This window comes from Eubalaena glacialis, chromosome 3, assembly GCF_028564815.1.
Source record: "Eubalaena glacialis isolate mEubGla1 chromosome 3, mEubGla1.1.hap2.+ XY, whole genome shotgun sequence".
NCBI classification, from domain to species: Eukaryota; Metazoa; Chordata; class Mammalia; order Artiodactyla; family Balaenidae; genus Eubalaena; species Eubalaena glacialis.
The window spans coordinates 98124641-98146138 of record NC_083718.1 but is presented as its reverse complement, the minus strand read 5'-3'; the positions used below and the strand labels follow the sequence as shown (position 1 = coordinate 98146138).

General features: G+C 50.2%; 1 protein-coding gene across 4 annotated transcripts; it reads left to right on the top strand.

Moving 5' to 3' along the window:
* Positions 1–3347: 3347 nt before the first annotated feature.
* On the top strand, positions 3348–21498 carry STRIP1 (striatin interacting protein 1). 4 transcript variants are annotated; one of them, XM_061183737.1, is made up of 21 exons: positions 3348–3538; positions 6014–6083; positions 6829–6903; positions 7376–7504; positions 7603–7723; positions 8504–8572; positions 9578–9684; positions 9793–9920; positions 11119–11352; positions 11741–11958; positions 12957–13022; positions 13128–13191; positions 14303–14374; positions 14863–14937; positions 15135–15232; positions 16534–16660; positions 16874–16974; positions 17749–17815; positions 18375–18479; positions 19126–19330; positions 20517–21498. In XM_061183737.1, exons 1-21 carry the CDS (start codon positions 3359–3361, stop codon positions 20762–20764), a joined length of 2559 nt encoding a protein of 852 aa, XP_061039720.1. In that variant the 5' UTR covers positions 3348–3358; the 3' UTR covers positions 20765–21498. The 4 variants fall into 4 exon arrangements, 3 of the variants coding, with proteins under 3 accessions (XP_061039720.1, XP_061039719.1, XP_061039722.1); XM_061183736.1 differs by having other exon boundaries at positions 7370–7504; XM_061183739.1 differs by having other exon boundaries at positions 7370–7504; positions 11170–11352; positions 20517–21497.

Genomic DNA, 21498 nt, shown 5'->3' with positions numbered 1-21498 from the left:
ATTTTAGGCAGCCTCTCTGCTAATGGGTGGGGTTGTGTTCCTGTCTTGCTAGTTGTTTGGCATAGGGTGTCCAGTACTGTAGCTTGCTGGTTGTTGAGTGGAGCTGGGTTTTAGCGTTGAGATGGAGATCTCTGGGAGAGCTTTTGCCATTTGATATTACGTGGAGCCAGGAGGTCTCTGGTGGACCAATGTCCTGAACTCGGCTCTCCCACCTCAGAGGCACAGGCCTGACACCCAGTCAGAGCACCAAGACCCTGTCAGCCACACAGCTGTGAGAGCTGCCGTGGATTGGGGCAGCCGAAAAGCGTAGAGCTGGAGCTGAAGGTGATGGCTCCTCGGCGGCTGAGGACGTGTTCTCTACCGTGTTTTTAGTACAGCCCCTGCAATGCTATTGCGGCTCAAATATGAAATTTCATTTCCTCTGGTCTCCTTTTTGTTTTTTGTTTTTTGGCTACGAGGCTTGTGGTATCCTAGTTCCCCTACCAGGGATCGAACCTGGGTCCCCTGCAGTGGAAGCACAAAGTCCTAAGCACTGGACCACCAGGGAATTCCCTTCCTCTGTTGTCTCTCTCTCTGTTTTTTTAAAAATATTTATTTATTTATTTTATTTATTGGCTGCGCCGGTCTTAGTTGCGGCAGGAGGAATCTTTAGTTGCGGCGTGCAGGGTCTAGTTCCCTGACCAGGGATGGAACCCGGGCCCTCTGCATTGGGAATGCAAAGTCTTAACCTTTGGAAAACCATGGAAGTCCCCCCTTCCTCTGGTCTCTTGAACCATGTTTGCTTCTGGCAAAGGAAGGGCCTTCTCATCATAGGCTTCACCCCTTGGTAATAATAATAATTCTCTTTTCAAAAACAATGATTTATAGTTTTTAAAATGATTTCCCATAAATTAGTTTATTTGAACCATAGTCTCAGAGAGAGGTGGGATTATCCTCATTTTACAGGTGAGGAAAGAAGAAAGAAAAGAGAAATGCATGAAGGCACTTCTACAACTTCCACCTTCTACTGGGTTGTAATTTTCTGAAAGTTTCTTAGCCAGTGCGGGTTGGGGGGGGAGCGGGGGGAGTGGGGAGGTGGGGAGTGAGTTCTTCAGCTGTGCTTCAGCTCCCTCACATCTGGGATTCCTTTTTCTACCAGGTGCCACATGGAATACAGTTCAAGGAGTTTTTGCCAGGGTGAAGTGAGGACTCTCTGGAACTCAAAAGTGGTGCCAATTTAAGTAGCTCTCCTATTTAGAATTCTTGAGCTGGTCACAACTTGGAGACCTTGCATTTCATTCAGGAAAGATTTCCACACAAGCTGAGACAATTCTTATAAAAAAGGCATGTTACTTCCTGATATTAAGTTTGAACAAGTGAGAACAACTGGAAACAACCCACATGTCTATCAACAGGTGACTGGATAAACAATGGAATACTATTTCTGTACTATTTTTTTAATAAATTTATTTATTTTATTTTTGGCTGTGCTGGGTGATAGAACCTGTGGTAGTCAGTCTTAGAACTTGACCAAAGCTTCTAAGCTTTTGGTCAGCCTTAGAACTTGACCAAACTGTGGTCACTGAAACTAGATGTCAGGTGTTGGGCTGCGTGGGATTTGTTGGTATTATCTAAGAAGCCTCTCAGCATTGGTCCTTTTCCTGCAAATTCCTTAGTTTTTCCTATCAGCTTGACCCAGCCCAGCTTGGATGAAATGCTAATTTATAAAGTGTATTATTGGATTTGAGAAGGAACAGGGGCAAAAGACAGGAAGATAGGTAGGAGGAAGTGCCAGCACAGCAGCTTTGGGCTTACTCATTATTTTGCAACAAAGACTTTTAAAGCACCTACTAGGTGGAACCTTGGCAGAAATCATGCAAGAGTTGCATCACAATGACTTTACAAGAATTGAGCTGGGAGTGTGGAGCAGCCAAAATGTAGTTCTGGAGAGACAAAGATGAATAAAATGCCTTTAAGGATTTCACAACATAGTGACAGGTAATTATTACACATCACCTCTATGATGTCAAATGGGCATCTCAAACACGACATGTCCAAAACAGACATCTTGATCTTCCCCCTAAACCCGTTTTTCTTTCTCCCAGACTTCTCTATTTTAATAAGCAATACAACCACCCACCCAGTGCTCAAGCCAAAAATCTAGGACTCATCCTTTATTCCTTTCTATCCTGCTGATAGGATTCCAGTCTTTCAGCAAATCCTGTTGAATCTACCTACACAATATAGAAATACCATATCAACCCAATGATCTGCCCTGGTGTAAAACACCATCATTTCCAACTATATAGTCTCTTAACCTGTCTACTCTCACCTATTCTTGCACCTACTCTCCCAATCCCTTCTCTAAAAGCAGCCAGATTGGTCTTTTAAACATCAGACCATTACACCTGCCTGGTTAACACCTTCTGCTGGTTTTCCATTTCACTTAGAATAAAATCCAAACTCCGATCCATGCCTTTCAAGCCTCTATATTTATCTGGCCCCTGCATTTACACGGCCCTCATCTCCTACTATTCTTCCCCTGGATCACTCAGTTCCTGCCACGGCACCTCGGAGCTTCTGCAGTTAGCTGGTCCTTCTGCCTGTGTTGCTTCCATGGATCTTGGTGTGGCTCTCCCTCACTTGAGAAGTCATTCAAAATCGCACTCTCAGGCCTGCCTTCCTTGAGCACCCTATCTAATATAGCCCTGCCGCACCTCCCCCGCCCCCATCACTGTCACCTTCCAATCCCTTACACTTCCTTTCATTTCTTCTCAGCACTTATTTGTCTAATTGTGACCGCATTGTCTGTCTCTCCCACTAGGCTCTATGTTATGTACCATTAGTGCAGGAACTTGATTTTGTCCCCCATTCTATCGCACTGCCTGGAGCCTAGGAGGCATTCATTAAATGTTTGTTGAATGAATGATTAATTAATGTTAAAACATTGTGTAATTGTTTCATTGATTTACTCATTTGTTTCCCACATCGCCCCCACGTGAATGTAATCTTCGTGAAGACTGGGATCGTGTCCATTTTGTTCACTGCAATACCCCCGACAGGGCTGTAAAAGTGACAAGTGCAAAGCAATGTTAAAGGAAGGGGAGGGGCACTAAACTGACTGAAGGGGCTAAGGGAACCTTCACAGATAAAACGACCTCTAAACTGGAAAAGAAACAGGGTAGAAACTAAAAAGACGTAAAAGGACTAGATTCCACAGAGGAAACCTCGCGAGGTGTTGGGCAGCCAAGATGGCTCTGCCGCTTGCCGCCACACTTAATATGGCGACCAGGGAACGTTCCAGGAGGAAATCACGCGAGAGTTGCATCACCGCTACAGTCTGTGAATTGAGCCGGGGTGGGGGTGTGGAGCAGCCAAGATGGAGCCGGCGGTCGGCAGTCCCGGCCTGCTGATCATGAACAACAAGCAGCCCCAGCCGCCGCCACCTCCGCCGCCCGCAACGGCGCAGCCTCCTGCTGGGGCACCGCGGACCGCCGGGAGCCTCCTGCCCGGGGGCAAAGCCCGAGAGTTCAACCGCAACCAGCGCAAAGACTCGGAGGTCAGGAGCTTCGGGGGGCGAGGCTAACACCAGGCAGGCGGCGGCGGGGGGTCCGGGCCCGGGGCCACTTTCGGGTCCAGGCTGGGTTTCCCGGAGGGTTCGGCAGGGGAGTTGTCATTTACAGCGAAAGGAGCAGGAAGCAAGGCTGGCATTCCCCGAGGCCGGAGGCGTGAAGGCGGGGTCCCCTCCCGGAGCTTCGCAGCCCGGGAGATCCTCCCCGAGCCGGTGTCCGCTCGTTCGCTCCTCTGCGGCCGGGGCTGTGAGCGCGACCTCCGGGTCCCAGCCCCTGGGGAATCCGCCCCCTGCCTCAGTTCAGGGGTGAAGAGTCAGTGGTCTGCGTGCGCTCCAGAGGGCGGGACGGCTGCACCCCCAGACCCCCTAGTCATCTCCGGCTTCTGGTCTCGTGGGTTCCGCGGCGGACGGCGTGTGTGGGCAGGGAAGGGACTGGCGAGGGTTGGGAAGGCACCTGGAAGACGGACGGATCTATTTAGCACTAATAGTATACACTGTGCGCCTCGAGGTTGCGAGAGTAGGAGGGGGAGCAGTCCTGTTCACTCTGACCTTAGCCACTGCGGGTTCAGGCCACGGTTTGACAGTGCCCGGTGGTTGGTGTGCCTAGTGCGCCCGATGCTGAACTGTTAAAGATTAGAAATATATATTTAAACATGCGTTAGGGCTCAGCATCCGTCTTCTCTTGCTAGTGGGCTGTTCCTCCCATTCCGGAGACACAGTAGTCTGGAGCTGACTAGTCACCTCACCCCGAGTTAAAGAATTACTCCCACTGCCTCCGTTGTAGAATTCATGAATGAAGACATGCACGTCGCAGCGCTTTAGGGCTTCTTAATCACCATGTTCCCAGAGCACTTACTGTGAGGTTTTCTTCACCTGAGAGGATTCCGAGGCTGATTAGCAGTCAGGTGCTTATTAATGAGAGGGAATTCCTCATTGTCCAGACATAATGTACCAGGTCATACCAAAGAGTGACGATGCCATCTTTAGACATGTGAAATCAGTTCCTCTCAAGCTTTTGGTTTTTGTTGGCAAGAGCAAACCTCTGATAAAACATCAAAATTTGGCAAGTTCCAATCAGATACACTTTGAGCTTGAAGTGAATTATTTGAAAAAGCAATGAAACTGACTTTTTAGTAGCCCTTGCATGGTGGGCTTATTGCACATCAGTGGCGACTTCTTAATAATTTTTCAAGTATGGAGGATTATGAAAGTGGTAGGGGTGAATCCACTTTCATCATGAGAGGAGTCCTAGTTTTAAAATAGTTAAAAAGTTTCCTAAGTGGCCATTAAATGCACTTGCTCTTTCTGCCCTTTAATTTCTATATAGACCCAACACGTGGAAGGTCAGTCAGAGAACACATTTAAGCTGAGAGACCTGCCTAAATCTGTTTTCTTACAGATACTGATGTGGCTCTTTTTTGAGTCATAGCTGAAATCAGTAGGCTGGGAGCATGAGGAATGCCTGCAGGACAGGGAGGCAGATATTTGATGAGAGTCCACTGTGTGCTACACAGTTTTGATTAGTCCTTAAAAACCTTCAAGATAGATTTCTGTCATCCTCATTCCATAAATGAAGAAACTGAAGCTCAGGAACTTATGAAAGTGTGCAGTCTGTTGAGTCAAATAAGGAGTAGAGTTCTTCATGTTATTCACTGTTTGTGGGTATGTTGTATCATTTTGTGGACGGTCTTTGTCTTCCCAAGTAAATTGTAATTAAGTTCGAGGACTACCTTTCTCTTCACCTCTTCTCTTTTCCCAGAACAAGGCTTCCAAGATGGTGCGTTCTCAGTACTCACCTATCCCCAGCAGTAAAAAGATTCTCTTTGTCATAGTCTCTCCTCTGTGTGGGAGGAAACCCATTTCTGTTCAGCCGCTGCCTTCTCTGTCAGTTCTCACTGAAATTTGAGAGAAGGGCAGGAAGGCTGAGGGTGTCAATACTCATTTTGTTCTAAGCTATTGATAGCCCACTAGCCAGAAAGAAATGAGGCTTCCAAAATCTTAGCACCGTGTGGAATGGTCATTTCACTGCACAGAAAACATGGAAGCTTTAGTGTTCATTCATCCAACAAGTATTTATTTGAATATAAGCTATTCATTCATTCATTCAGTCAGTCATTCATGCCAAGTAGTTTGCTGGGCATTGAGGAATCATTGGTGAGCAAAATGGACAAAATTCCCACTCTCAGGAAACTTGGCAGTCTCATGGAGAGGCAGACACTAAACAGATACACATGCGCATATATGATTATGAATTATGATAAGTGCTGTGAAGGAGCAGTGCAAGGTGCTCTGAGAGGGCTTGTTAGGGAGACCTGAACTTCCCAGGAGACAAAATACTGTGATACAACATCAGAAAAGTGGAGGCAAGGACGTCCTGTAACACAACAGTGTCTCTGGAAGCATATGTGTTTGTTCCTTTGGAAAACACAGTGATCTTTTGCATAAATCTCCTTTTCTCAACAGGGCTATTCCGAGTCTCCAGACCTGGAGTTTGAGTATGCTGACACAGACAAGTGGGCTGCAGAGCTCTCAGGTAAAGCACAGGCCTTCCTATTATTGGGGGGTGCTTTTTTTCCTTATTGGTCTTTAATAAAATTAGGAGTGAGTGTCATTTTGGAGTTCATTTTTTCCCCCTAGATAGTCCTAGTAGTGATGTGTATATGTAAAACATGTTAATTATTGGATTCAAGCCCTTTGTATCTCATAACATCAGCTTGTCCTTTACTTTTATGAAACGTCTCTGCATGATCAGCTTACTTGGCTGTGGCCCAGTCCCAGTGTGGACATTGATGTTCCTTGGCCATATGCAATCCCCCTGACAGTGGTCTCTCCTAGAGCAGGGGTCCTGAGGAGTGCCAGCAAGTGTGTCTGCATCTGTGCCCATCTGTCGCTGCCACTGCTGCTCATGTGTAATATGAAGTCAGCCTGAGCTGATTCTCATGTCTCCATAGCACAGGCCCTATTCTCAAGCCACTTGACAGACACACGTTCACGGTGGCGGTCAGCCTCTGGCATGGCATGGTGGGGTTGATGCACGTCGGACTGGAAATGCCTGGCTTTATGCCTAACTGGCATCTGGTTATCGGCTGCAAGGGAAGTCAGCATTCTCTCCTTTGTGCACATCAGAGCACTAAGACCCCGTTAGTAATTAGACAGCATAGTCCAGGAGTCACTGTGACTCAGGGACAGAGCTGGGCCTAGAAGCATACCTTCTCTGCTACGTGTGACACCTGCTGTAGGACGTGGACATGGAGATGATGACACTTTGTTCTTGACAGAGCTTTACAGCTATACAGAAGGGCCAGAATTCCTGATGAATCGAAAATGCTTTGAGGAGGACTTCCGGATGCACGGTGAGACGATTCCCCCTGCTTCTTGGCTCTTTCAGCTTGCATCATGAGAGCTCTGCAGGGCTTCTCTTAGTCATCTGAATGACCTAAGTCATCCTGGAGTGGCCTAAGAAACCTGCTGAACCATGATTATTCAAGGCCAGATGTGACATTTAGGGTGGGCTTGCAGGTACTCTGGTGGGGCCTTTTCAGAATGTGAGTATTGGGGGGAAAAAACTATGTGATTAAAATTGCACCCAAAAAAGCAGTGTTTCAGTCTGGAAATTCAAATTCATAGGGCAGCAGTGTTTCAGTCTGGAAATTCACATTCATAGGGCAGCAGTGTGACCTCATCCCTTATATAGAGAGTAATTTATCTTCCTGAGTGTTCTGGTTCTGTGGCAGTCCTGAATTTGATGGGTTAACATGGTGTCCGCCCCACGGTGAGGATTTTTCTGGGCTCCAGTGTAAGTGGTCTCTTGCCCGGCAGTGACAGATAAGAAGTGGACTGAGCTGGACACTAGCCAGCACCGCACCCACGCTATGAGGCTCCTGGACGGCTTGGAGGTCACTGCCAGGGAGAAGAGGCTGAAGGTGGCTCGAGCGATTCTCTACGTTGCCCAAGGTCTGAGTGGACACCCAGGGACCCCTGGCACCCACTTCAGTGATGCTGCCCAGTCCGATATGGACAGGGGCTCAGTGAGCTGTGCCCTGTGTTTGCAGGCACCTTCGGGGAGTGTAGCTCGGAGGCAGAGGTGCAGTCCTGGATGCGCTACAACATCTTTCTGCTCCTGGAGGTGGGCACATTCAACGCTTTGGTGGAGCTTCTGAACATGGAAATAGAGTGAGTTCTTCTGAGGGGCTGAAGTAGGGAAAGGGCGGCGGAGGGACAGAGCTTGCAGAACTGGTTTTGAGAGGGTTATATGCGCCACATGGGGTTCTGTTCTAACCAGCCACGTTGAATAACGGGAGATGCTCACCCAAACGTTGAAGACCAGTGAGGGGCCTCGCAGCCTGCTAACACCAGAGAGCTCGCCAGACACTGCAGCTCCTGCCCAGGCCCACAGTGCCCCTCAGAAAAGTAAAAAAGCCTTCTCATTTTGAACCTTCAGACTCCATTGTGTTTGACCGCAAGTTTCCCCTGAGCAGGAGGCCAGGCCCAAGTCTGACACATGGGCTCAAACAAAGCCTGCTGTAGCCTGTGTCTCCACTAGTCCTTCGTTTGGTGGACAGGTCAGCTGCTGCTCATCTGAGGAAAACACCATCAATAATAAAAGCACTCATTGCGTGCTTGTATGTCCCAGGCATTGTTCTAAGGACACTACATGTACTAATTCATGTTAATGAATTAGCTGCTATTACCATCCCCATTTTGCAGATGAGGAAACTATGGCACCGAGAAGTTGAGTGCCCAAGGGCACATAACTAGTAAGTGTTAGAGCCAAGATTCAAACCTTGGCAGTCTGGTCTTGGGCTTGAGTCCTTACCCACTGGGTCCTGTGGGTTCTTCTGCAATCTAAGCGCATAGCATGGGGTTTTATCCCCCTGTTGGGCGGCACTTGTCGGGGGAGCCACTTCTCTTCCTTCCTGGGGGAAGGCACTGACTCTCGCATCTCTCCTGCAGCAACAGTGCTGCCTGCAGCAGTGCGGTGAGGAAGCCGGCCATCTCCCTGGCTGATAGCACGGACCTGAGGTGAGGCAAGCAGCAAGCCTGGACTCCCTGAGCTCTAGCTGGAGAGCGAGGGCAGGGCAGGGCAGGGCATGGGCGGGCACCTTTGGGTTTCCTCGCTGTGTGTGCTCACCCTCTAATTTGCAGGCGTGATGGACTCAGTGTGATCAGTAGGCCCTACTGAGGGCTCTCCCTAGGTGGGGCCCTGGGTTGAGACTCCCAGCGGAAATCCAGGGTGAAGATGCTTAATAGAGCCACGGTGAAATGTGGCCTCCTGTCCACACCGCTGCTGGGAAACCCGGTGGAGTGGCAGTTTATATTTGGACAAAGCACATGAGGTGGCTCCTTCTGCTTCTACCTTTCCGTGCACAGCTTGATGCCTGTCTGTGTGGGGTTAGTCCTGACAACTTCATGACGTTTCCTGGCTGTGCCGGAAGTAATAGCAACTGCTAAACAACAAGATCACCTTCCCATTTTTGTGAGGATTAGAATCTGACTCTTTTTGTGAATGTGGAAGTTTTCAGGTTAGATGTTGGTGATGTTCCCCACTGTAGTTAGGGTCCCTGGCCGTCGCCCTGCTCGCTCCTGATTTCCCCTCCGTCATGGTAAACACTTCCTTGCTCTCACCTTGATCATCCACTGCTTTGTCTCATCCAACACTGGCTTCCATAGCTCACGCCTGCCTCTGTGTTTTTCTCATTCCGGGAAGCTTAGGGTAGTAAATGCTTTTGGCCATTCTTGTTCATATCCATCCATTCAGCAGCCACTTATTAAGCACCTGCTTTGAGCAAGCACTTTGCTAGAAACGGAAGACGATCTGGTCCCAACCTTAGCACCAGCGACAGAGAAGGAAGCACCGCAAGGTGCTCTGTGGGACTCTTGAGTTCTTAGTTTTTTCTACATTACAGCCTTCCCCCCCAGCCAGCCTTGGTGCGCAGGCCTTTCTCGTGTCGTGTGGGATGTGAGGAAGCCAGGGGGTGCTCCCTTGACCCCCCATCCTGCTTCATTATAGCTGGCTCTTGTCGCCAGGGTCTTGCTAAACATCATGTACCTGATTGTGGAGACCGTTCACCAGGAATGTGAGGGTGATAAGGCCGAATGGAGGACAATGCGACAGACCTTCAGGGCTGAGCTGGGTAGGACTCTGGGGATCCTGGCTCGAGGCCCTGCCTGGGCATTGAGGCTGGAGGGCTTTGGGAGGGTCCTGTTCCTGCCTGTGGTCCTGATACCTTTGTGTACCCCAGGTTCCCCTCTGTACAACAGCGAGCCATTTGCCATCATGCTATTTGGGATGGTGACCAAATTTTGCAGCGGCCATGCCCCTCACTTCCCCATGAAGAAGGTTCTCTTGCTGCTCTGGAAGACAGTACTGGTGAGTGCGTCCTTGAAGGGGAATTCCCGTGCTAGGGGACAGGGCAGAGTTGTCACTGTATATCCTTTTGAATATTGAATTATATGAATATATAACTGCTTCGGTTAAAAAAAAATTCTGAAAGAAGATTCCTGAAAGGCGATGACAAAAAAAGTGTCACTTTGGCCTCACTGCAGCCAAAGGGGGCTTGGCCTTTGAATCAGAATAGATTGTTGGCTCCCTGGTTCCTGGAAGCTGTTTTCTGCAGTCATAGGACACGTCTCTCCAGGCAAGCCGCTCTTGAACCTGAAGTTTTAAAGTGATTTGAGGCAAAATTAGAGCTGGTATAATTGGGGCCCCCTCAGTCAGATGTCACTTGAAAGAAGAAAGAGTGAGTCCTGTGCCTACATTTTCCTCAGGGTATGGTGTGAAAGCTGACTCTTTTTCTAGCTAGTGAAGGGGTGGGTCCAGGAGAGTGGGCTGGCTAGCACCCTTGGCTTGGGAGCCATTGTCAGCAGCCAGGCCCAGGCCAAACCAGGAGCCCTTCCCTCCAGGAGGAACGACTTGGGAAGACAGCGGAGCTGGAGTCTGGACTCCTGCTCTTCCTGGGACTCACGTTCCCCTCTTTCAGAAGGGGCCAGCTCTGCGGAGCCAGGGCTCAGTGAGGTCAGGCCTCTTTAGAGTGCGCTACACATTTGATCTTGGCCGGATAAGCCTGTTGATTCCCCAGGAAGCCTCACTGAAGCCAGAGAGGAAAGCTGAATTGCTCAGAAACAGTGAAACAAAGCAGCCTAAAATTGCTGAACGCTGCTGAGGTTTTGCTTCTAGGGGGATGTTTAGATGAAGGTGGGTTTTTATTTTTTTTGTTGTTTTTTAATTTGAACATCCAACAGTGTATTCCCAATTTGGCTTTGAAAGACTGGCATGTACAGCTTTTGAAGCATTTGAGTCCCACCTACTTTTCTAGGAACTTGAAGGGTTAAGTTCTTCAGATGGCCTTTGTCTCACTCGAGGGTCTGTTGTACACACAGAGCTAGGTGTGCCTCTGCACTAGGCTCAGTCAGCCTGCGCGTCTCCACTCCTTGCCCCCTTTGCTCCTCTCCCATGCTGATGTCGCTCGTTTCTCCTGGGGGTGCATTCAGTCCCTTCTTCAGAGGTTGTGTGGGTCTCTGTAAAGATATGGGTCACGGTGTCACAGATGCTTTTGAGCCTGACACAGGGACCAGCTTACGGACATGTTGTCCCGGCTCCGCGCCTGTCTGTGACACAGTGCACACTGGGCGGCTTTGAGGAGCTGCAGAGCATGAAGGCCGAGAAGCGTGCCATCCTGGGCCTCCCCCCGCTGCCTGAGGACAGCATCAAAGTCATCCGCAACATGAGGGCCGCCTCTCCCCCAGCCTCTGCCTCTGACCTGATCGAGCAGCAGCAGAAGCGGGGCCGTCGGGAGCACAAGGTGAGGCGACAAGGTCCCTACGACTCCTGAGAGTTCTCAGGGTGCACAGGTGCAGTGGCATAGTCACTGGATGCGCCCCAGGTTGTTGGAAGGTTGTTGAAGTCCCCTCTGATCAGCAAGTCAGAATGAATGCCTTTAGGGCAGGGACACTGTGTCCCCAGCCCAGGGCCCAGTTTATAGTGGGCACTCAGAATGTGGCACTTTTGAGGGACTTGGGCAAGGACTGATTTGTCACTTGGACCCAACCTTGACTTCCTCTCAGGTTTTTCCACTGCTCCTGGCTCTCTTCCTACCACCTTTCTGTGTGATCACTTCTTTAGCCTCTGTGCCCCTTTTTATCTAGTTCGTCAGTTGGCTCTTGTCTGCTCTCCCGTCCCTCTGCTCTCAGGCTCTGATAAAGCAGGACAACTTGGATGCCTTCAACGAGCGGGATCCCTACAAGGCTGATGACTCTCGAGAGGAGGAAGAGGAGAATGATGACGACAACAGTCTGGAGGGGGAGGCATTCCCCCTTGAGCGGGATGAGGTGATGCCTCCCCCACTGCAGCACCCCCAGACTGACAGGCTTACCTGCCCAAAGGGGCTCCCGTGGGCTCCCAAGGTCAGGTGAGTCTCAGACCTCCGCAACACTCTTTGCTCCTGAAACCAGTGTTGTCACATCCCCATGCCTGGCACCGGGCCTGAGTTGGCATATGAGGTCCTGTGCAGGGCCATGCTGGCCTTGACTCTGCGATGAGCCTCTCTTAAAGTGCCCAGTGCTGGCCCTGGGGGTGTCAGGGTGCTGGCCTTGCACAGAGAGGCCCTTGTATGGCTCTTGAGTCAGTAACATGGGTTAGCTCTTGGTTGGACATGATACTAGTGAAAGGGAATGGGAAAAAATTAAAACAAGGACATTTAAGTGAACCCATCTCCACCCACCCTGGGGCTGTATATGATTTTTGACAGAAAATTATAGATTAAGGAAGAATTTCTTTAGAACCATAATTAAGATGTTTGAGGTATATGTGCATGAATCAATGGATGTCAAGTTTCCTGGATGTATATAAATGGTATCTGTTTGAAAGGGCACCAACTTAAGAAATAGATGAACATGTGAAAAGATATAGGGGTCATTTTCTTGATCCAGGTTAAAGCCCCAGTTTTCAGTGATCTGTGATGGGAATACAAAACAAGTCATCAGAAAATGCAAGCTAGCCTGATTGTCTGAGACAGGACAGTATGACTCATATGAAAAAATCAGTAGCTTACAGCTCTAATTGTAAAAATTGTAACTATCTGAGAAATTCTGTTGTGACAAACTTGTTATTAATATCTGAATAAAGTATGCTTTTAAGTTTGATGTATCACCTTAATTTTATGAATAAACTAGTTACACATAATACATTTTTAGATTATTGATCCAATAGCATTATGAAGGACCTTAAAACAGTCTGAAGATTTCAGTTCTTTGTTTTTTTATTTTCTTTTTTCCAAAAAGAAAAACAATTGTGAGAGACTTTTTCTTTTGGCTTCACAGTTTCTGGACATTCTGTGTTTTCTGTGTTTTATTAACCATGATGCCTTGAGATAACATGTAAGAAAGCCGCAGTCTTTTCCTTTGGCAGAGAGAAAGACATTGAGGTGTTCCTTGAGTCCAGCCGCAGCAAGTTCATAGGTTACACTCTGGGCAGGTGAGTGTGATCCGAGTTCCTTTTGAAGAAAGGTAGTGGGGTCACCCTCCCAGCCTTTGGTGTTAGGGGACCCAGGCCTAACACAGGGCCTTTGTTATTCTCCAGTGACACGAACACAGTGGTGGGGCTGCCCAGGCCAATCCACGAAAGCATCAAGACTCTGAAGCAGGTAGGTGGCTTTGGGTGAGCTTTTGGCCTAGGTTGGTCCCAAGTGAGTAAAGTGAGACCAGCCCTTTGGGAGAAGCCTTTTTAGACTTCTGTCCGCCTGAAGGAACTGGGGGTGGAGGAATAGGTGGACAGTGGCAGCATCCTTTAAAACAGTTTTTCGTGCATTTTACTTATCTTAATTGAGCTTTTGTTGGGCACTTACTGGGGATTCATGAAAGATTATATTACCTGACAGTTGGAGTTTTAAGGGGCTTAGTAAATAGCCTGCCTTTTCCTTGCCCAAGTCCTAAGGCAGTTGAGTTAGGGGAGTAGGCAGAGGGAGATTGAAATGCCAGCTTTATTGCCCATGGAGTGATTGGAGAATGAGGCATGAGAACACAACAACAATAGGTGTCCGGATACCTCACTTCCAGAGTTAGGCAGACTCGCCTACCCAGACCAGGCAGTGCTAGAAGCCTGCTGAGCCTGGTCAAGGAGCAGAAGAGTTTACAGGCTTTTCTTTTTTCTGAAGAGAGAAGAGAAAGAGGGGCTGAGACTGTCCTGTTCCTCCTCCCGTACTCGCCAGTCGCCAGTCCGGGAGGGGAGGAGTGAGTGTGGGGGAGGGGCGGGGAGGGACCAGGAGTGCTGTGTGCACTCGTGTCCCTCCACCTGGGAGGAAGCAGCACGAGTGGGGAAGAGGTGTGGCCCCTAATAGCATGTCTGGAATGTAAATGTTTATATGTTTTTGAAATACATTTTTGAAATTTGTAGTACCAAGTGGGCTTCATGCAGGGGCTTTTTGAGCATTTGAGTACTTGATTCTGAGTACTTGGGTGCTTGATTCTGCTTTTGTTTTCCTCCTGTCATTGTCACTGTCTGAAAACCCCCTTTTCTCCTTTAATTTGCTTTTTTTCTGATCTATTGTGTGCTTTTTTACACTGGTTTTAAGAGGTAGGTGCCCACTTAGAAAAATATTTCAGGTTTGGGATTTCAGTTCGGGATCTGTATGGTGACTTAGCGCTCTTTGAGAAGATGGTGTTTGAAGAAAATTGTGTGGGGTCTTTGCCAGGTGTGGACATTTGGCCAGAGAATGAGGGGTGTTTTCCCCAGCGCCTCTTTCCCTCTCTCTCCAGCACAAGTACACGTCGATTGCAGAGGTCCAGGCGCAGATGGAGGAGGAATACCTTCGCTCTCCTCTCTCAGGGGTGAGTTGGAGGCCTTCCTCGGTCCGCAGGATCCCAGCTGTTCCCAGCACTGTGCTGGGCCTAGACCGCAAAATGCCCCAGGCCTGCCCTCCAAAAGCTCCCAGTCTGGCTCCCGCTGCAGGGCTGGCGAGTGTCAGGTACAGGGCTTAAGAGCACAGGCTCTGGGCCAGCCACCTTCCTCTGAATCCTGGCTCCACCACTTAGTGGGTGGCGACCTAGGCAAGGTACTGGCTCTCCTTCTGCTTTCGTTTCCTAGCCTGTTAAATGGGAATGACAATAGTACCTTCTCCATAGAGTTGTAGTAAGGATTAAATGTGTTTTGACAAGTAAAGTGTCTGGCATGTTGTATTATTCAAGGTTTGCTATCATTTTCATCATTTACATCCATACTTACAGATTCTCCTCCAGTCAGCCAGCAAGCTGGCTCAGGAGAGCATCGTCAGGACCGGGCTTTGTATTTGTACCCATTGTACCCATTTTGTTGAAAGGGAGAAGAGGAAGTCGAGCAAGTCCCTGCAGAAACCCTCTACCAAGGCTTGCTCCCCAGCCTGCCGCAGTACATGGTGAGTGCACTTCTCCTGAGTGCTCGACCTGCCATGGGGTCCCCTCCCGACAACACTGGCCTTGAGAGCATGCCCGCCAGTGTCCTTTAACCCCTCCTTCTGCTGCCTGAGCACCTCCAGAAGGACCACCTCTCAGAGCCTAGTGCTGCCCCTGGCCCCTCTCACCCATGCCGTCTGAACGGTCTGCTCCTCCCCAGATCGCGCTGCTGAAGATCCTGCTGGCCGCAGCTCCCACCTCAAAGGCCAAAACGGACTCAATCAACATCCTAGCAGATGTCCTGCCTGAGGAGATGCCGTGAGTATCAAGTCTTGAGTACTGAGTGTGTATGGTTCCTATGAATGGAGCAGGTCAGGGGCAGAAGGGTAGAGGGGAAAGGGGAAGTGTTTGCCTTTTGGTCCCACTGTTTGCTAGCTTGTTTGCTGTTGTCATTCTTTGTTTTTGTTGTTGTTGCTGCTGCTGTTGTTTTGGCTCAGCTTCTCTGCAGATTAAGTTTAGGGTATTCCTGGCTCAGAAGAAAGAAAACGTACTGGGTGAAATATTTAGTTTTACTGCTTGGGGAGGTGGCTTAATCTGGTTGGCCTGGATTCTAGTGTAGACTCTGCCACTGAGTGAATATCTGAGTGAATTGGTGAAAGTCACTTCCTCCTCTGTAAAATGAATCGGACTGTGTTTGACATTTCCCCAAAGGCTCCCTTGAAAGCTATGTGATTGGGACATCCAGGACATACAGTTTTAGCTTCTGGACAAAAATCAGCCAACAGCTGGACCTGAGCTGGGTGTAGATTCTTTCCTATTTGCCAGGGAACTGGCATGCAGAATATTTTTGAATGTCTCAGGGTGATAGTAAAATCCTTAGGGGTTCTTCCTCCCTGGGGCACTGACCTCATCTTTTTGTTGTGAGAGTACAAACCAAGATCACGTTGTGCTTTGAGAAGGACCTGGGCACTTGATCTCCTGCCTGCCTACCAGTACCACCCAGCTCTGAGGCCAGTTCCCTGGTGGTTGGGCCCCTTGCGTCTGGTGTGACAGCCAAGTGAGGGGGGAGGCAGGGTTGGCTAACACCGAAGGGAATGTCATGGAGCACCAGGCCATCGTGATGGTCCTTGGGAAAAGGACTCCACAGTCAAATATTGATCTCCTCTTATAAAGATTTATAGTGAGAGCTCCTAAATTTGCGAGAAACTGATTTAAGTAAATGCTTCCTAAATTTATCTGACTCCAAAACCCCTTTTCCCCATAATATGAAACATCTCAGTATACTGGTATTCCACAGAACACACTCTGAGGAACACAAGTTCATATGGTGGCAGAAGCTTAGGGGAGATCTTGAGATGAGAAGTTCATTTTTGGAGGAAAAGCAAAGAAATAGGCTAAGAATGTGTTTGGGGCATCACAAGGAAGAAATCAATTGTGCTGAGCTAGACTGCTTGGAAAGTGGGTGGGTGGAGCTGGGCCTAACCTCTGAGATGTCCGTAGGGTGGGGGTGAGGTGGGAGCTTTGCCCAGAGAAGGCTCAGGAATCCCATCTCTCCTGGGACCACCAGAGAGGAGGGTGCTGCACCTGCTGGGGGCCCACCCGGGTGATTGTGCTTCTAGCACCACAGTGTTGCAGAGCATGAAGCTGGGAGTGGATGTGAACCGCCACAAAGAGGTCATTGTTAAGGCCATTTCTGCGGTCCTGCTGCTGCTGCTCAAGCACTTTAAGTTGAACCACGTCTACCAGGTACCTGCAGCCCCTTCCTTCTGTCCACTGGGCGAGCGCCTCAGGCAGTGCTGCTCCTCTAGCCCCAAAGAACAGAGGCCTTGGCCTTCAAACCTCCTTGAACTCTGCATGAATGTTCTAAGACATAGTCCTCCAACCAAGGCCTTTTATCACTGGAGGAAGGAGGGTGAGGTCCCACGGGGCATGCTTATATTTTTTTCCCGTTGCTTGCAGTTTGAGTACATGGCACAGCACCTGGTGTTTGCCAACTGCATCCCTTTGATCCTGAAATTCTTCAATCAAAACATTATGTCTTACATCACTGCCAAGAACAGGTGATAAGGACCAGGGATCAGGAAGGGGTGGGTATGGCCAGATGGCAGGGCTCCCAGCTGGCCTCTCCCACTGAGCCCGTTCAGCACCCACAAGCCAGTGCTCTGCCAGGCATCAGGACCCAAAGATGAATGAGACATGGTCCCTGCCTATAGAGAACGCCAGTTTGTCAAACCTGAGTCTAGCTAGTCTAGTGACAGGTGACTCAGTCTGTCTTTGCCTGGATGGGAGGGTTCTCATCCTGGGCTCCAATACTGCCCTCACTGCCCTTCTGTGCCTTTTTTTTTTTTTTTTTTTTTTTTTTTAAGGAGACTGGCTGGGCGCTTGCTCTCAAAGGAGTTTGGCCCCGTGCACTGTAATGTCTTGTCCCCACCCCATCACCTGGCGCCAGCTGCACTTGACATTGATGGCTCCTCAGTGTGATACACCACAAGCTGAGCTGTTAGCCAGGCACAGTCTCCGGTGGGGGCTTGGCATAAATTAATTGCCTTGAGAAGTCCGCCCCCCGCTCCAGATTTATTGCTGTGAGGGATAATGTGCTCTCTCCACCCCTTACAAGATTACGAGCTTGTCTCTGGCTACAGAGGGATCTTGCAAGTTCACTTGTAGCAGGTATTTCCCCGTCTTAGAAACGGGGGAAACGGGGGTGGGGCGGACAAGGCCGATTACTGCTTCTGCTCCCACGAGTGAGGGAGGGAGGCCAGGAGCCAGCGGCTGCTCCTCCAGACCCCAGCCCTTGCTCAGGGCGGGTGCCTGGGTTCTCTTGCCCTGTGCAGCATCTCTGTCCTAGACTACCCTCAGTGCGTGGTGCATGAGCTGCCAGAGCTGACTGCCGAGAGTCTGGTGAGTAGCTAGCCTCTTCCCCGGCGGTCCCTTTGGTGTGAGGGTTGTGGTGGAGAGCCTGCCTCCCCCTCACAGGGGTAGAGGTTCTTCACAGGTGCGGTCACTGTTGAGTGCCTGGCTTTTGAAGCACTGTAATTGCATCGAAGGGCTGAGGGGCGGACCTTGCAGAGTGGGAAGATTTGGATTTAGGACTTATTTCAGAAGTGTGGTCTTCAGGTGCTGCCGACCCAGAGCTCACCTGGTCGAGTTGTTTCCCTCTCCCTACACTGGAACTCTGGGGCCACAGCTCTGAGGGAGCCTGGGTGCCCCAGGTAGTGGGGGCCGAGGCCACAGCCCCCAATATCATGCTCCATGTTTCCCGCAGGAAAATTCTAGGGAGCACCCCTTACCCTCTGCCAGCTTCTGGGATGGAGGTCCCCCTGGGCTGAGGGGAGGAGGGGGTTCCTGGTACACGCGTGGAGAGACTGAGCAGTGCTGACGTCACAGGTGGGAGGGCCTTAGAAACCGCGGAGCACCTGCAGCTGTGCAGGAGATGATTGTTCCTGGGTTTTCCCTGTAGGAAGCAGGTGACAATAACCAGTTTTGCTGGAGGAACCTCTTTTCTTGTATTAATCTGCTTCGGATCTTGAACAAGCTGACAAAATGGAAGCATTCGAGGACGATGGTGAGTCAGCGCAGTCAGCAGGCATGAATCTTGGAGCTCGAAGCAGCGTGCCACCTGCTGTCCGGTCCCCTTCACGTTGGAGGGCAGGGGTCCCCAGGGTGGGCTTGCTGCTGCAGCTGCATCCTTCTCACCTAACTTTCCTATAGCCACATCCTTGCATTTTAAGGGCTGATCTCTGGTGCCTTGATGAGTTGAACTGGAGGCTGGAAGAGGCTCAGTCATGCGCTGAAACAAATCTACATATATAGAAGGAATTTTCTGTATCCTCTTAATCTCCACTGGTTCTCCACCAAGGTTCTGAGAGTCTCCTTAACCCTGAGTCTGTGGATACCTTTGGGGTGGGGAGGTCCATGAATCCTCTGAAATTGTGTATATGTGCACATAGGGATATTTCTGGTGAAGGAATTCATAGCTTTCTTCAGATTCCAGAATGACCCATAATTAGGATGACCAACCATCCAGCTTTGCCTGGGACTCTCCTGGTTTTAGCAGTGGAAGTGTCCCAAGTCCCAGGAAACCCTTCAGTCTGGGGAAAACTGCAACAGTTGGTCACCCTGCCCCTAACCCCAGAAGGGATAGCAGCATGGTGGTGGTGCAGGCATTTATTTCTGCCCTCAACGTGGGCCTCCCTTGTAACCCTTCCCAGATGCTGGTGGTGTTCAAGTCAGCCCCCATCTTGAAGCGGGCCCTGAAGGTGAAACAGGCCATGATGCAGCTCTATGTGCTGAAGCTGCTCAAGGTGCAGACCAAGTATCTGGGGCGGCAGTGGCGAAAGAGCAACATGAAGACGATGTCTGCCATCTACCAGAAGGTGCGGCATCGGCTGAACGATGACTGGGCTTACGGCAATGGTGAGGCTCCCCACGAGGCAGGGCAGGGCGGGGCGGGGGTGGAGGGGCGCGGGGAGGTGACAGCTTTCCCTCTAAGCTTCCCTCTGAGTAACCTGGAAGAGCCCAGCTCCTGCTTCTGTAGCATCAGGATGGGAGCCCTGGGAAGGACTTGGAGAAGCTGCCAGGCTTGGCATCTGTGATCATACCCATTCCTCTCTGTGCCTCCCCTTTCCTTTTCCAGAAATTGTCACAAGACTTTCTCTGTCCTCTCGTCCTCTCTCCCCCCTGCAGCTGCCGTGGTTCTGGTCACTGAAATACTCACAGCTCCTGATGGATTCCCTGCCAGTTCCTTTCTCTCCATCAGTGCCTCAGACTTTGCTCTAGTGATCTTTTTAAAATGCAGATCCAGTGGTGGTACCTCCCTGAGTAAAATCCTTCATTGGCTTCTGATTTCCCTAAGAATTAGTGCCAAACTCTTAACGTATTTAAGGCCCACACTTTGTCCCTCCCTGTCCTCATCTAATCTGTTCCAGCTTCCCCTCAGCCCAGCTTCCATCACACCTAGGGCTCTGGGCACAGTCAGTGCACATTGGCCATGCTTTCCCCCAGTTTTGTACTCTCCCGGCAGGGTACCTCCCCGTACTCCCTAATTGTTCTATATCTGCATGTGTTCCTCCCTTCCCCACCTTGGCCTCCCTGGCAGAGTGGGTCTTCCCGGTGTCCCCTGAGCATGCTACCGCACCCTTAGAATTCCTGGCCACAGCACCAGGACCATATGGCTGCATCTGCACTCCCAACGCCCTGAATTTGTGCAGAGCCAAGGTGGCCCACAGCACCTGGTCAGGGAATTGAGAGAACAAGCAAATGAGGGGATCTGCAGGTTCCTGCCTCTGATCCCAGAGAGCCAGGGAGAGCATGACTTCGAGAGAAGCATGTTGTACCCCTGGCTTTCCCTCACTGGATCCCCATAAACTGCAGTGTAGCCTCTTTCTCCGTAGCTCTGGCTTTTCGCCTTTGACCTGACTTACCTGTGCGTCTAGGAAAGAAGTCCTGTCAGTTTTCCCGAGGATGGGGCTTGGAGGTTTCCTGCTCCTGGTTGACAGTCAACATTCCAGGCCCAGGCCGGCGTGGCCCTAAGCTGCAGTGAACCCCAGGGGAGCTGCCACAAGGGCTTGGCTCCTAACCATGGCTTCCTGCTTTGTCCTAGATCTTGATGCCCGGCCTTGGGACTTCCAGGCAGAGGAGTGTGCCCTCCGTGCCAACATCGAGCGCTTCAACGCCCGGCGGTACGACCGGGTCCACAGCAACCCCGACTTCCTGCCTGTGGACAACTGCCTGCAAAGTGTCCTGGGCCAGCGGGTGGACCTCCCTGAGGACTTCCAGATGAACTACGACCTCTGGTTAGAAAGGGAGGTCTTCTCCAAGCCCATTTCCTGGGAAGAGCTGCTGCAGTGAGGCTCCTGGGCAAGAGACTGAAAATGAAAGAAGGGGTGATCTCCAGGTACCCCAGGGGCTGTCCTGGTTCCTTGCTGCAGTGCTCCCATCCCCCTCCAGGTGGCAGCACAGCCCCACTCTGCCCTTCCCAGCCAGCGCTGGGCTGGCTGGGGAGTCTGCATCTGACCTCTCATTGATTCCCAGCGTCCTGCTCGGGAGTGGTCATCTCTCTGCTTGGGATCCTCTCTTCCTTCACTCCTCCGCGCCCTCCTCTCTTGGACATAGTTGGTTGCAGCTCATTTGTCATTCCACCCAAGGCTGGGAAAACCTGGGATGGGCTGGGAACCCGCTGCATCTGAATTTCAGGGGTCATGCTGACTCTTCCTGAGACACACAAATCCTTGGCATGTCAGCTTGCCAAAGAGGAGGGCTTAGGATTAGAGCCAGGCCAGAAAGTCAGAATCTTGGTTTTGCTTTGGGGGGTTTCTGATGTCATTCCAGGCTCTTGCTAAGTTTCATCCAGAAGCAATTGCAGAGGCTCCTGCAGCTGCCTCAGCAGTTTGGTTTTGGATGGGGTTGGGACAGGAAGAGAAGCTTCCCTTAACCAGAGGTGCCATTTTTTTTTTTTCTTGGTGTGCAAGGTTCTGTAAATGTATATGAATCTGCGTGTGTTCTCTTGTGTCATGTTGGGGTTTTTAATGTGTTTGTGTATTCTGTTTACATTAAAAGGAAGCAAAAACAATGCCCATTGCCTT